At 36.0% G+C, this 14420-nt stretch overlaps 1 protein-coding gene across 12 annotated transcripts in view; it reads left to right on the plus strand.

The window, feature by feature from the left end:
* The window catches only part of Dys (Dystrophin), a 609234-nt gene that overhangs the window by 75314 nt on the left and 519500 nt on the right, over positions 1-14420 (plus strand). For all 12 annotated transcript variants that reach the window (XM_087346495.1, XM_087346492.1, XM_087346499.1 and 9 more), the window contains 10 exons: positions 488-636; positions 938-1129; positions 1372-1553; positions 3520-3755; positions 6114-6352; positions 8841-9014; positions 9144-9263; positions 10386-10659; positions 11591-11990; positions 13595-13772. In XM_087346495.1, coding sequence (XP_087202621.1) covers positions 488-636; positions 938-1129; positions 1372-1553; positions 3520-3755; positions 6114-6352; positions 8841-9014; positions 9144-9263; positions 10386-10659; positions 11591-11990; positions 13595-13772 — 2144 coding nt within the window. The remainder of the gene's footprint in view (positions 1-487; positions 637-937; positions 1130-1371; positions 1554-3519; positions 3756-6113; positions 6353-8840; positions 9015-9143; positions 9264-10385; positions 10660-11590; positions 11991-13594; positions 13773-14420) is intronic.

Below are 14420 nucleotides of genomic sequence, written 5' to 3' on the forward strand. Positions count from 1 at the left end.
TTGAATGTATTGGTGTCATAATCAATGTAACATAGAATTCACTTCTTCTACTTGATATTTGTTGCCGACAGTACCATGATAGTATTAAGGACCTTCTCAGATTGACAGATGAAACAAAACGAATAGCCTGCCATTACCAGTAGGTTCATCCACCAGCTCCACTAACTCCTTCATCAGTGCCCATTTTAGATGACTCAGTATTAAGAATAGGACTAGTATGGTGTCTTCTTCTAGACATTGAGATACTGTTTTAAAAATTTACAATTATCCTACTACTTGTTTGTAGCAGAAACAGTTGATGGAGTATTATTAAATGAAAATGAGAGGAATACCATACCTTGCATTCCTGAGTTTTTAACAAGTCATCTGTCCAAAAGTTGCCTCTCAAAGTGCAGAGTTATATTTTACAGTAATGAATCTAATAACTTCAATGAGTTATGAAAGTTTTTGAGCACTATGCAATATTCCATTGTGTTCCTTCTTTCAGATGTAAATACATCTGTACCTGACAAGAAGTCAGTCATGATGTATGTAATGTGCTTGTTCCAATCTTTGCCTCACTCAGAGATGGATATGAGCCATTTGGAAGCCTCAGTATATTCTGACTCCAGTTCGATAGCATCTCCAGGAGTGGAGGTAAAACCTATTTAATTATAATACCATGATTGTTAATCTTTTTAATCTTAAGGTTTTTTATCTATTTTTTATCATTACTGCTAGAAAAATTATTGACAACATGAAAAATACAATATTTCCTTTAGTTTATATTCTATTTAATCAGAAATAATGACAATTTTGGGGACGGGGCTTTCAGTAACAAAAATATTCAAAGTTGAAGAGGCACATATTAACAGAAAGGCTGAGAAAAACTGTCATAACTAACTCTGTTATGGTGATTTATTGATGTTAATTTCAGTTGTGCCATCTGTGATTTTAGGGAGGCGTTTTTAGTGTTCCATCATCTCGTCCAATCAGCCTTGCTACAAATATTTCTGTAGAGCTTGGTGGTTATCAGGTAGCCTTAGAAGAAGTACTCACATGGCTTCTGGAGGCTGAAGACAAGCTCAGTAATTCCTCATTGATTGAAGGTGGACTGGAATCAGTGAAGGAGCAGTTTCACTCTCATGAGGTAGTTATAACTGTGGATCTGTGTATAAGCAGTATTAATTTTGTTGACAGTGAAATGTTTTGACATTCTGAAGTTCAGTAGATGTTAATACTTTGTAGCACATGTCCTAAACTTGTGTATATTAGAGTTGCAAATGGAGATATGCTAAATCATTTATGGATCAGACACAACCTACAGGTCAGTTCTGTATCAGTTTGTTTAAGTCACTGAGTTGTGATTCAACTCTATTCTTGACATTGAAGGGCTTCCTGCTTGAACTAGCAGGCCATCAGGAGGGTGTTGGAGCAGTACTTGAAGAGGGAGCCCGTATGCTTTCTGAAGGTGGACTCTCTAGGGATGAAGAAGATGAGGTGCGGGTCCAGATGAGGCTTCTGAACTCTCGGTGGGAAGATCTTCGTATTAAAGCCATGGAAAGGCAGGCTAGGTACTCCCAAACATAAAAGAGAGCTTTATGTCTGTTTGTAGTTATCTTGTGTTATCAGAGATTTTATTTAATCACTCGCAGCATGGAACCAGAAAATTTTGTATTTAAAATCCAAGACAGTCAACTGTATGAGGTTCTTTGAGAGAAGAGAGGAAAATGTTTTATTTGCTTTCTACTAGAGATGAGCTGGTAGCTTCTGGATGTGAGCCAAGTACGGCTTGGCTCGTCTCAAACCAAAAGTTTGGAACTTGGATATTTTAGCCTCATAATTAATAATTTCATATAATAACTGTGTTGTGAACATTACTTATATTAACCTTTTTTGTCTGTGTGCTACTGCTTACATTTTATCTAGTGTGTCATTCCTAACAGTAGCATACTACTAAACTTTTAACTCTGGAGTTAGTCTGGTTGCCAGCCCTGTAGTACAGTGGTTTTTATCCCTTATTATTATTGATAAAGGTTAATATTATTTAACCTTCATTGGCCATGCATCGTGTATCATGCATGGTCCAGCTGGCCGTGAATCACACTAGCAATGATTTTATTGTTACTACTGTCTCTATGAAACTGGCTGCTAGTGGGCCCATTGACCATTGATACATGAGAGAGTATGAAGCAGCATTTTAATGATAATGGAAGGGTAAAACTGAAGAACTCTGAGGAAAACCTGTCTCAGTGCCACATTGTTCATCACAAATCAAAAATGGACTGCCCTGGGCATGAACATTGGCCTCCATGGTGAGGAGCCAGCAGCTAACTGCCTGAGTTGACCATATTGCACTAGCATACTGCTGCACTCAAGCCTCAGAGTTAAAGTATAGCCAACAGCCTTTTAGTATGGGGATTTAAAGGTTAGTATTTTTGGTGTACAATATGGAATGAGACACTTGTGGTCTGTTTGAAGATATTATTCCAACTTTGCCTTGAAGGTCTGGGGTAAACCATTATAAACATAAAGATTTCTGTCTTCTGGGTTGTTGCGCCGTGTAGTCTGGTTGATGCTAACCAACGTTTCAGAGGTCTTACTGCCTCCGTCATCAGGGCGATGAAGGAGGCAGTATGACCTCTGAAACGTTGGTTAGCATCGACCGGACTACAGTAGGGCACCGCTTATACGGCGGGTTAGGGACCAGACCCCCGCCGTAAAGCGAAAATCGCCGTAAAGCGGATCTTTGCCTTTTTTCACTTGCAAATGCATATCAAAGCCTAATAAGATGTTACACTATCATATAGTAAGTGCACAATAGCGCTAGGCCTAAGAAAACGATATGAAAGTAAAATGAATATCAGTAGTACACACATTGTGGCTCGTTTGATCTTCAATCCACACAACTAAAAGTTTTTCCATGTCAGCAATAAGGCTATCTCTCTTTCTTATGACTTTAGAGTTCATTCGTGTGGCACTTTTAATTTCATTTAACACTTTCTCCTTAGCGTTCACGATGGTACTAACAGTTTGGTGAGCTAGAATTAGCTTACGTCCTATTTCGGCCATAGACATGCCTTGTCCACGAAGTTTAATTATATCTAACTTGGCATTTAAAGTAAGAGGCTTACGACTCCTCTTTTTATCGCTACTACCCTTAGACGTCTTTGTAATTACACTGTAGTAACACAAAAATATTATATAAATATACAGTTTGTAATATCTTTGAAAAATTGCCAGAAATACGTAGACGCGGAGCGCACAAAAGCTGTAAACAGACTGAATCAGCGACGATAAAATGGCGCCGGATGCACTTCTCTGACTCAGCTGTTGAGCGCCGTATTAGCGAATCGCCGTAAAGCGGAGCGCCGAAAAGCGGGGCCCTACTGTACACGGCGCAACAACCCAGAAGACTGAAATCTTCCTACTCACCACTGTGAAAACCTCAAATCTTACATTATAAACATGGTCAGGATAGCTGATCAAAAGACTGAGATTTGAGTGGAGTAGCTCTCAAGTTGTGTATTTGTTTTGTAGAATTCATGAAGCCCTTATGGACCTCCAGCAGAAGCAGATAGACCAGTTGCGGCACTGGCTGACATCCACTGAAGACAGAATATCTCTCATGGCAGAAACTTGTCCCAACCATGAGACTCTTAAACAACAGATAGAACAACACAAACTACTGCAGCGAGATTTAGAGCAACAGCAACTAGTTGTGGATACTCTTTCAAATATGGTCGTGGTTGTAGATGAAAACAGTCCTGAAAGTGGTGTGTATAATGCAGTGAAGTGTTGGTAAAACAAATACAAATTAAAACTTTACTGAAGTGTTCATTTATTTTTCAGCTTTCTGTGTAAACATGCAGCAATGATTCCATTGATTATGATAACTAACTAACTAGATGGCTTACCGAACCCGAAGGTTCATCACCGGATTAACCAAAGCCCTCCACCGGACCCTGTCCTGGGCCATCAAAATCCAGTTTCCTTCAACTCCTATCTCTCATAGATCCCGCCTGAGATTATCCTCCCATCTACGTCTAGGTCTCCCCAGCGGTCTCTTACCCTTAGGCTTCCCAACCAGTACCCGGTGCACACCTCTTGTCCCACCCATGCGAGCTACATGCCCAGCCCATCTCATTCTTCTCGACTTAATCACCCTAACAATACTGGGGGAGGAGTACAGATTTTTAAGCTCATCATTATGCAGTTTTCTCCACGCCCCATAGTCTTCCCCCTTTGGCTCAAATATCCTCCTCAACACCCTGTTCTCAAACACCTGCAATCTGTGTTCCTCCCTCTGAGTGAGAGACCATGCTTCACACCCATACAAAACAACAGGCAAGATTATTGTTTTGTATACTTTAATTTTCAGGTTCTTAGAAATCAGACGGGAAGACAAAATATTTTGAACTGAGAAGTAGCAAGCATTCCCAGAATTTAATCTTCTCCTAACTTCCTCATGAGTATCATTTTGATTTGTTATTGTTGTTCCAAGATATTTGAACTTTGTAACCCTTTCAAAGGATTTATTAGCCACCCTAAGATAATTTTGCCCACCTGTCTGCTGATGACGAGATACTAACACGTACTTAGTTTTTTCTGAATTTACTTCTAGCCCCACCCGTCTACTAGCCTCTAGTAAAACTTCTGCGTTCCTCTTTATTGTATTCATATCGTCCCCCAATAAATTAACATCATCAGCATATGCCAATAGCTCATGTGTCCCGTTCAATTGCAAACCCTCCTGCCTATCTTGGACTTTCCTGATAGCATATTCTAGCGCAAAGTTAAAGAGCAAGGGAGACGAGGCATCTCCTTGTTTTAGACCGTTCTTGATGAAGAATGTCTCAGATACATATTTACCTACTCAAATTTTGCTACAGGTTTCATTTAAGCAGATTTTTATTAGACTCACTAGCTTCTTTGGCCATTGATTATGATATAGAATCTGATTAAAATTTAAATTTAACAAGTAGAAATTAAGTTTTCTTGGTGAGATATTAGGAAAGTACTTTTTTGTTCCATGGTATGAGGGCAGTTTACTTATTCTGATTTTTAAAGTAAATAAATAATAAGAATAATCTAAAATGTTTTAAACATTGATTTTGATTTAATTTAGGCAAGAAATAGGTAGTAAATAGGTATTATGATAAGGCTAGATTTAAAGTTGTTTATAATTCTTATACAGATGCTCTCTGATTGGCATAGGAAAAGACAAAAATGATTTATTATTACTTTACAAAAGAATAAAGGAAGAAGAGTAGGGGGTGTGCTGTAGTTTTGGAATATACACTTATTCCACTAGTGACATCAATTATTACCTGTGCTTTTTTAATAAAATGTATACTATATAAAATAGTTCTAATAAGAGGTGTAGAACTTAGTGGAAAGTACATATTATATCGTGCATGAACTTCTTATATGATAAGCTACTAGGAAAATTTAATTTTTGTTTTGTGTAAAGTAGAAATAATATTCAAATGATGATAACCAGAATTAAATTCTGAAGACAACTTTTGCTGGAAACTCCAAACATTGGAATTCAGCCATCAGAATCTTCCAAGCAGTTTTTGACATTAAGCATGTGAATGGACATATTGACAGATAACATAATCTCCACATGACATATTTATTTTATGAATCAAAAAAGATACATGACAAAGAACACGTGATAGTGTAAGCAACTTCTACAGACATTTTGAAGTTACGCGTCTTATGTTTTTATGTATTTTATAATTTACCAGACAATTAAATTTACATAAAAATGTGTATCCAATTATTTCTTACAAGTCTTTTCCAGAATGTTTTTTGTTCAGAGGAATAATTAGTGAGATTCTTGTCAATTATGTTTCATAATGTATATTGGTGTTTATATGAAATGGTTGTTATTATTGTCAGCTGGTAATGAAAATTAGAATTAGTAGATGGATCTGATGAAACTTCAAATATAATAGTTTGTCAAAATACATCCACTTTTTATAGACTTCAAATATACAAATAAGTGGCTAGGACAGACATACACACCTCCCTTTTGTAAATTAACTTTATTTTCTTTGTGCAAAGAGTACATACTATTAAAAGTATTTGTTGAAACTTCATGCAGAAGCAGTCTTCTTTACTTATAGCATATTCTCAAATGGAGGACCAGCTGACAGCTCTTGGTGAGCGGTGGGCCCATATCTGTCATTGGACAGAGGAAAGATACAACAGACTTCAGAACCTTGCAGTGAAGTGGAATCAAGTGACAGATGAATTCCAAGCAATACAGCAGTGGCTGAACAACAAAGAGACACAACTCAAGCAGCTGGAAGCCAATCCATTGCTAGAGATTGGTGAAGTTCTTGATAGGATAAAGAAACTTCAGGTAAGTTCCATACAGTGCAGCTATGACTGAGCAAGGAGACAATTCAAGCAAGTGGAAGCCAGCACACTGATGGAGATTGATGTAGTTCTTGATTGGGTAATAACAAGTTTGAAGTAAGGCCAGTAGTATGTCTTTGGTTTGATGGCAGACTTAACTTAAGCAGATGTAATCCAACACCTTATGCACATTGGAGACGTTCTTGTCGAGAGAAAATGCTTCAGGTAAGGCAAGACAATCAAGCTGTTGCTAGACAATGGGAGACAAAAGAAGCAAATGGAAGCTAATTCACAGCTGGAATTTGGCAAAGGCCTTTAGGAGATAAAATGAAACCTCTTAGCTGTGGCCACTACAAACAGCCATGTCTTCAATCAGAAATTCCAATATGAACTGCCTTCCTCTCCATGACACTTAACATACATCTTACTTTGTTTGCTGAGGTCAGTTTAGGAAAGAATAGTCTGTCTCATAACCATAAATTTACCTGCAGACCAAATGATCTGTTTAACAAACATTTTGGGGAAAATTATATTCATAACAATGACATTTTGTTGTGATAAAAGCATAAAATTTGTGTTTAGAAATTTCAATGCATTTTTGTTGAATAAATTGCATTAATTGAATTAAATAAATGTTTGTAATGGTATTCTTGGGTGTAAAGAAAAGCATTCATCCTGTTGTCACTAAGTATAGTAGGATGAGCTGTCTAATATTTACACCATTATGTAAATTGTCCATCATCTAATGCTTGTGTAAATTATTATTTATTAGCTGTGCATTAAGGGTTGCACATGGTCCAACTGGCCATACATCACAGTAGCATACTGGCTAATGGTTTAAACTGAAAGTTAAAGCCCATTTGGCAGTCTTATAGTACATCTTCTATATATATGTTATTATGCATTATGCCCAAGCACATGTACCAAAGTATTCTGATGAAGTATGGTATGGACCTCATGCCATTGGGAAACACCCAGGAGTCAGATTTTAATTTTAATTTGCCATTTCACATCATAACACATACTGACAACTTCAGCTATTTTCCTGCTGCTTTGTTCCCTGTCTGCCAATTTTTTAATCAGATTCATGATTAATACCAATTTTGTAATCATTATCACTATATTATACTTATGAAAGATCTCATCACCACCAGTTGCTTTATTCTGCACCATGTTGTGCCTTGGGGAATTACAAGTTGAAAGATTTTCTCAGTGTGCTTTAATCCTAGCAACAATTGTCATCAAAATATTTTCATATTTTAGTTCACTAAACTGACATTTAGACTACAGAACATGAAGAGATTTATGTGCTTGACATGTTATAAATAACACTTTATATTGTTTAAACTGAGCTTTTATTTTTCAAACAGGATTGTAGGTTTACTGTGTTACATTGAAATTTTATTACAGTAATGTTTGTTTTTGTGAAATATTTTTCAAGCATGGTACTTTTGTAAGGGATAAAAGTATTTTCATTATACTGAAATTTAGTTATACTTGCATTAGTTTTACTAAGACTTTACTATATTGTGTAAATTTTAGAATGTTAGAAGGGTGTGTTCTGTGTTCAGTTTTACCTTCCATACAATAAAGCATTTGTGATTATTCTAAAATAGATTTTTAGCAATGAGGTTGGTTTATCATACTCCATGTCAGAAGCCCTGTATTTCATTCTGACTTCTATCACAGGAAATTTTTATAACTAAAAACAGAAGTTCATTATTGATTTGGGAAATAATGTATGCTGCATCTTATGAAGAAATGGTAAAATTGTTAATAAAATTGTATGCAGTAATTCTGTAATTGGTGAAATAATTTTCTGTCATAATATATCTTAGAGGAAACAACTTCTTTGCCAAAATTTCCACCAGGGTTCAGTATTATGTTGTAAAGTACACCATCTTCTTCTCCAGTCACTATTTTTTAACTCAGATTTCAAATATGACTGATAATCTATTTAGCTACAAGCACATTCTGATAAATGTGTCCAAGTTGAAGACAGCAGGCAATTCTTTCAACATCATATTACATACATTAGTAATTTATGCCCTTGATTAAACTCTATTCCTTCTAGTTTGTGAGTTTGTATTTTATCGGCATGTAGAAATCTGTTTTCATAATAGTAGAATTTTCTTCTGATAATTACATTTTGGATTCTTGTGAAATTTTTAATTTCTCTTTTATTGAAGAAGTCTGTATACCAGTAATGCTGCTTATTCTTAAATTTTAATCTTTGCAGCTCATAGTATAGTTTCATCGTATCTTAATTTTCATATTTTATAGTTGAAATTGAGAGACAGAAGAGGTAATGTTTTATGTAATACAATCTTGAAATTTTTTTAACTAAATTTTGTTTCAGTTTATTACATAGCAGGGTATTAAAGATCAGAATGTTGCTTACAAAACTTGAACTGTGATTAACATGCTATTGGTTCTACATATTTCTTTGAGTTCTGTTCATCTCCATCTAATTGTTATTGTTATTATTACAGGTCCTTAGGCTTGAAATGGATGTACAGCAAAAAAAAATTCTAGTCCTTCAGGATTCTGTACAGCAACTGTCTGGTTCTGATTTGTCTAGTAGCAACAGTATGCTAGAAAAAGTAGAAAATCTACAGGATCGTTGGGATGCACTCATTCAGATAATGGAGGCCCAGGGGCAGAGGGTAAGGTTGCACTTTGGTTCTTGAATTGGGAACTGACTTATACATATTATGCTTCAGTTATCATCTGCATGGAAGTCTTCTAAAAGAATTGCTTTTGTTTGATATGAAGCTTGCTTTTGTTCCATTCAGATATCAAATTCTGGTTTTGAATTCAACATGACACCAACATCAGGAGAAGTATTCACTGCCAGGGCACTAGGACAACAGAGGGAAATGAATGAAACAGTCACAACAGTTACCAGTCAGAAAGTGAGCTTCATGTGTTCTCTTAGTTTAAGATACAATATATTATCTTGGTTAATGTGAGGGGCAGTTTTAAACTGTCCTAATTATTTGTAAATAATGAAGCATATTTATTGCTTGCTTGTCAAGGCTGGAGCTCCTTGGGGGTTTGGTCAAGTTTTTAAAATCTTGAGTAAGAAACTAAACCAAAACCCCCCCCCCCCCCAAATGGGGGTTAAAACACTTGACCAACCCCTCCTCGGGGGGGCGGTGTTGGTTGCGTTTTAAAATCTTGAGTAAGAAACTAAACTAACCCCCCAAATGGGGGGTTAAAACATGGGGGAGTTGGTTGAGTCTTAAAATCTTGAGTAAGACACTAAACTAACCCCCTCTTTGGGGGGGGGTGTTAGTTTAGTGTCTTACTCAAGTCATTTGTTTACTCAGCATTGTTGTGTTGGTACAACAATGCCGAGTAAATAAATATAACGTAACATTGTTTGATGACGTCATTTTTTTTGACGATGACGATAAATCACAAATTTTTATAGTAGATCACTCTAAGAAGTAAGTCTTTGGTGTAGAGACTTTTGTTGGTTCTTATATGGGCTTATGATATATTTGTGTGATGGTGTAGAAATTGACAATATTTATTTAACCTTTATCAGTGGTGTGTTGCAGCTTATACATTCTACAGCTGACCATGTGTCACACTAGCATAACTATAAATTGTTAATCCCAGATTTATTTTGGTTAGCACCCCCTTAATATGAAGGTTTTAATTTCCTATTCTTGTGTGATAATGATCAGGGAGAACATGGTAATTGTTGTAACACTAAAAGCTACATATTCTTCATGTAATAATGCCATTAATGAATTAGTTGAGTTATACATCATGTACAACACAATTTCTTAAGATTCACTTGGAATATGGAAGTTTAGAAATGTCTTTCACCTCAAATTTTAAGTTTTTTTTAACTCTTTAAGTTTCTTGTATCATTATTGCTGTGTAATTCTTTTTTAGATTGAACTTATAACAATATAACTATTTAAAAATTTCATGACTTTCAAACCTCTGTTTTGCTCTGAAATTCAGTCTTTCCAGGCAGATTATTTACACATTTGACTACTGAATCCCTCCCTTTTCACCAGTTTCATCATAGTGAATCAAAGAAGCGGCGTGTTGGAAGTAAAACTCGTCTGGAATTTGAAGAAGCTTTAATTCAGGTCAACTCTTGGATGGAGTACATGGAAAGAACTTTATCCCTCAGGAGAACAGAAAATGAACAGGGAGCATTTGATGGCCTCAGTGTGGAGGAACAGCTTGTGATGTACAAGAAAATGGAGACAGACATTCAGAATCACAAGGAAGAAGTGGACAGGGTAGTTTCTCTGGGGAAGCATCTCGTGGAGGAAATTAAAAGTGGTAAGTTTATGTAAAAGTGAAATTACAGCTATCCCACTACACTCCATGTAGGAGCTTGGGGGGAGTGGAGGTACAGCTCCAACTCTTTCTTGAGCTTGGCGCTAGATGGGGGTGAGTGGTCAGCGTCATGCCCTGGCTGCACTTTACCCTGGGAAAGGACACCGGTACCCATTGGACAGGAGGCTGGGTGGGCCCCAGAGCCGGTCTGGATGCAGAGGCTAGAGGAAAAATCCTTTGCCCTTGTCGGGGATTGAACCCCAGTCGTCCAGCCCATAGCTAGTCACTATACTGACTGAGCTATCCCGGCTCATGGCAAGTTTATGTGCTTCTGTTTATTTGTATGATGTTTGTTTCTTGTTTCATGTTGTATTATGTTCTTAGCTTAGATGTTATTGTGGATTCAGATATTAGTATAGATTTTCCAACATATTACTTTGGGACAAGCCCAAAGGAACATTAATTTTTTTATGGAAACTGTTGAGCATGCTTGGTGATAAGTATGCTTCTTGTTTAGCTCTTTAGCTAAGCATGAGAGTGAGATTTGGGGTTCTTGTTGTGGCAAGTAGGAAGATGGCTATCTTCTGAATTCTTGTGCTGTGTAGCCTTGTAGAAGTTTACCAACATTTCAAAAGTACTTGCTGCCTGTGTTATCAGGTCACTCATTGCCCCATTGATGGAGGTAGTAAGCACCTCTGAAAAGAGCAAGAGTGTTCATACCCAGATTATTACTAAGAGTGATAACACAGAAATAAGTTTGCCTTGGTATCTGGATGTAATGTATAGTGGTTTGAAAATGTTTCAGTGAAAGGGTTACACAGTATGTTGTAAATTCTTCCTACAATGAAAGTGGGAGATGTGTTGTATTTGTTAACTGTTTTCAGTAATTGTAAACCATTTTGCGTTAGTTTACTATCATGGTTTAAATTTTCAGAAAATGAATCCAATAAAGATGAAGAACATAAAGTCATAGAGACACAGCATCGCTGGAGTAGTCTGGCCGCATTACTGCAAGAGCGAAAGGAACAGATAGATTTTCTGAAGGAAAAGGAACTATTATACAGTGAAGTAAGGAGTTTAAATTTGATTTTGGAAAACTACCAGAAATGGTTGGAAGGAACAAAATGTTCTCCCTCAAGGCAATTAAATGTTGTACAGCAACTTGAACACTGTAGAATGAAGATCAAATCAATGAAGTCACATGAAGACAGCATCAATAAGATGAAGAAACGGACAGCAGACTTGTCATTGTGTCAACTGGCCAAAAGTGATGCTGACAGTATTAATGCTGATGTGAATTACTTCTTGGAGAGATGGGGAGAACTGATGCTCAGGTGTGTGCTGCTATTAGATTTAAGTCTATACTCTACACTATTACAGTTACTGTAACAATTACAATTAATTATTCTTGATTAAATTAACCTGCCCAGGACAGGGCCCGGTGGAGGGCTTTGGGTAATTCAGTGATGAACCTTCGGGTTCCTTAAGCCATCTAGTTAGTTTGGTTAAATTAACCCTCTGTTTCAGTGTCAAACATTTACTAACATATTATGTACTGTAAATTAAATATTTTGTACTATAAAAATATACAACATACAAAAACATTTTACTGCAGTATTCTAGCTGTGATAGTTTCATATATAATTTTCTCAATCCTACTGTAATGACATTACTAGTTAAATCTCAGTGTTAAACTGTAGCCAGCACTCTAGTAGTATGGTTGTGTAAATACACGGTTCCTGTACTGTAAATGTTAACTTTGATAAATCTTAACATGGCGAATTTACTCTATACAACACAGTATGATTTTATCAATATTTTGTTAGACATGATCCATTCTCTGATGTACACAGTGTTCAGGAATTGATTCTACTCCTGTCTTCCTTTGATTAGTTATCGTTATACTGACACACTTGTTTTCTGTATTAGATGTGACAGTTGGGATCAAACCCAGGATCTTTTGAATACTGGGCTGGTATGCTAGCCCCTCAACCATGTAGTTGGTCTTTTGGTCCAGGAGTGATTGTTGTTGTAATTGCACACAGAGTTATTTCTTGCCATATAGTACAAAGAGCCACATGAAACTTTCACCTGTATTTGATTGGCTGATTGTTCTGATGAATACTAACTCATTTCATTGGGATCCCATTTTCTTCTTTTTGTTCTTCATTCTAACATGCATGTGCATATGTGCACATATACATTTAACCACAGCATACATACTAGAATATGTATTATTCTGTATTAGACTCTGTTTTCCATGGTCCTCATTCTGGGATGTTTTGCTAATTTAAATTTGAATATTTGTTGCATTATGTTTAGTGATTGTGGGTTGAATTTGTTTTCCTTTCTCTTCTATATATTTCCTTCTACACTTACATAGAAAGCTATATATGTAGTTTTTTGATTCCTGTGTCTTATTTTTTATTTAGTCTTTTTTGAGGATGCTGCATCACATTTTTCAATGATCTGAATGCTATTTGTACTTCAAATTGTTTTCCTGATTGTGTGAATTATTTCTATTCTGACCTGGATATCTGGTATGATCTTGGTCCCTTTAATGGCTATATGGTTGGCGGGGTTCTATTTCTGACCGTTGCTAAGGTATAATTCTTTTTTCATTCACACTATCTTTATTTGCTCTGTTTTTGTGCATTTGAATATTTCTTGCCTTGAACTATGTGTGCAAATTTAGGTGTACCAGAATGGTACCCAGCATTGGTGGGTTTCCTATATATACTTGTCTTGATAATATTACTTCTGTACATTAGTACAATGAGGAAAGGGGGGGGGGGGTGTTTGAGTTTTATTTATTTCTATGGCAAGAAAAGAAATGGGTTAAATTTTATGTGAATTTTGCTGTGTGGAGATCTTGCTGTGTTTGGTAATGTATTGTGACAGTTTTTGTATTAATATACTTGTACTTCATTTGTTATAGGTTGGCTGAAAAACAGACTGAATTGAGTAATGCAGTGGACAAATCTCCACCCCAAAAATACTTAGAAGCCATGGAAGCGCTTATGAAGTGGGTTCATAATGTGGAAGGAGTATTGCTTTCTGAACATGCTGTAGTGGCAGATACAGTTGTCATGGAGGACCAGTTGCAGAAGTTCAAAGTAAGTCATCTAAGTAACTGTAATAGTATGCATTTGTTACATGTTCCATATTTGTTAACTGGTCAACTTGAACAAGAAAACTGCTTATATGTTTAAATGTATTTTATATATTGGTATCAGTTATCCACTACAAGTTTGTGTTTTTTCTGGAGTTAAAAATATGTATTTCACAGAGAATCCTGTCAAGGCTTACTAATAAGCACAGATACTATGACACTTGCTTTAGCCAGTCAGCAGGACTTCTGTTTGATTATGCTCATCATCATCATTGCACAGTGATTGCACACATTTACTTATTTAATTTTGAATGTTTCTATTAGATTGCTATAAAATGCATTGAAATTCTAAGAGCATAAGGAAGAGCTAAGTTGTTGTTATTCATGTTCTTCTTTGACTGAACGCAATCTAAACTTATATAATGTCTCACAACAAACACACATGCAATTTTAATTATTTCTGTGAAAAAAGAACACATTTACATAAGAAACCATTTTGTAGTAATTTATTACCCCAAGATTTGATAAAAGTTTTGAAATATTATTTCATAAAAGGGTCATCTGTTTGTTTTAAGACTTAGGTGGTTTGGTAAAAGGCAATAAGCAAAATTAATATAGAATAGTTAAAAAGGTTGTGGTTTATTCAATTTCA

This window comes from Zootermopsis nevadensis, unplaced genomic scaffold, assembly GCF_977971745.1.
Source record: "Zootermopsis nevadensis isolate Lab colony 2312 unplaced genomic scaffold, Znev_1.0 Znev_ptg000010l, whole genome shotgun sequence".
Lineage (NCBI taxonomy): Eukaryota > Metazoa > Arthropoda > Insecta > Blattodea > Termopsidae > Zootermopsis > Zootermopsis nevadensis.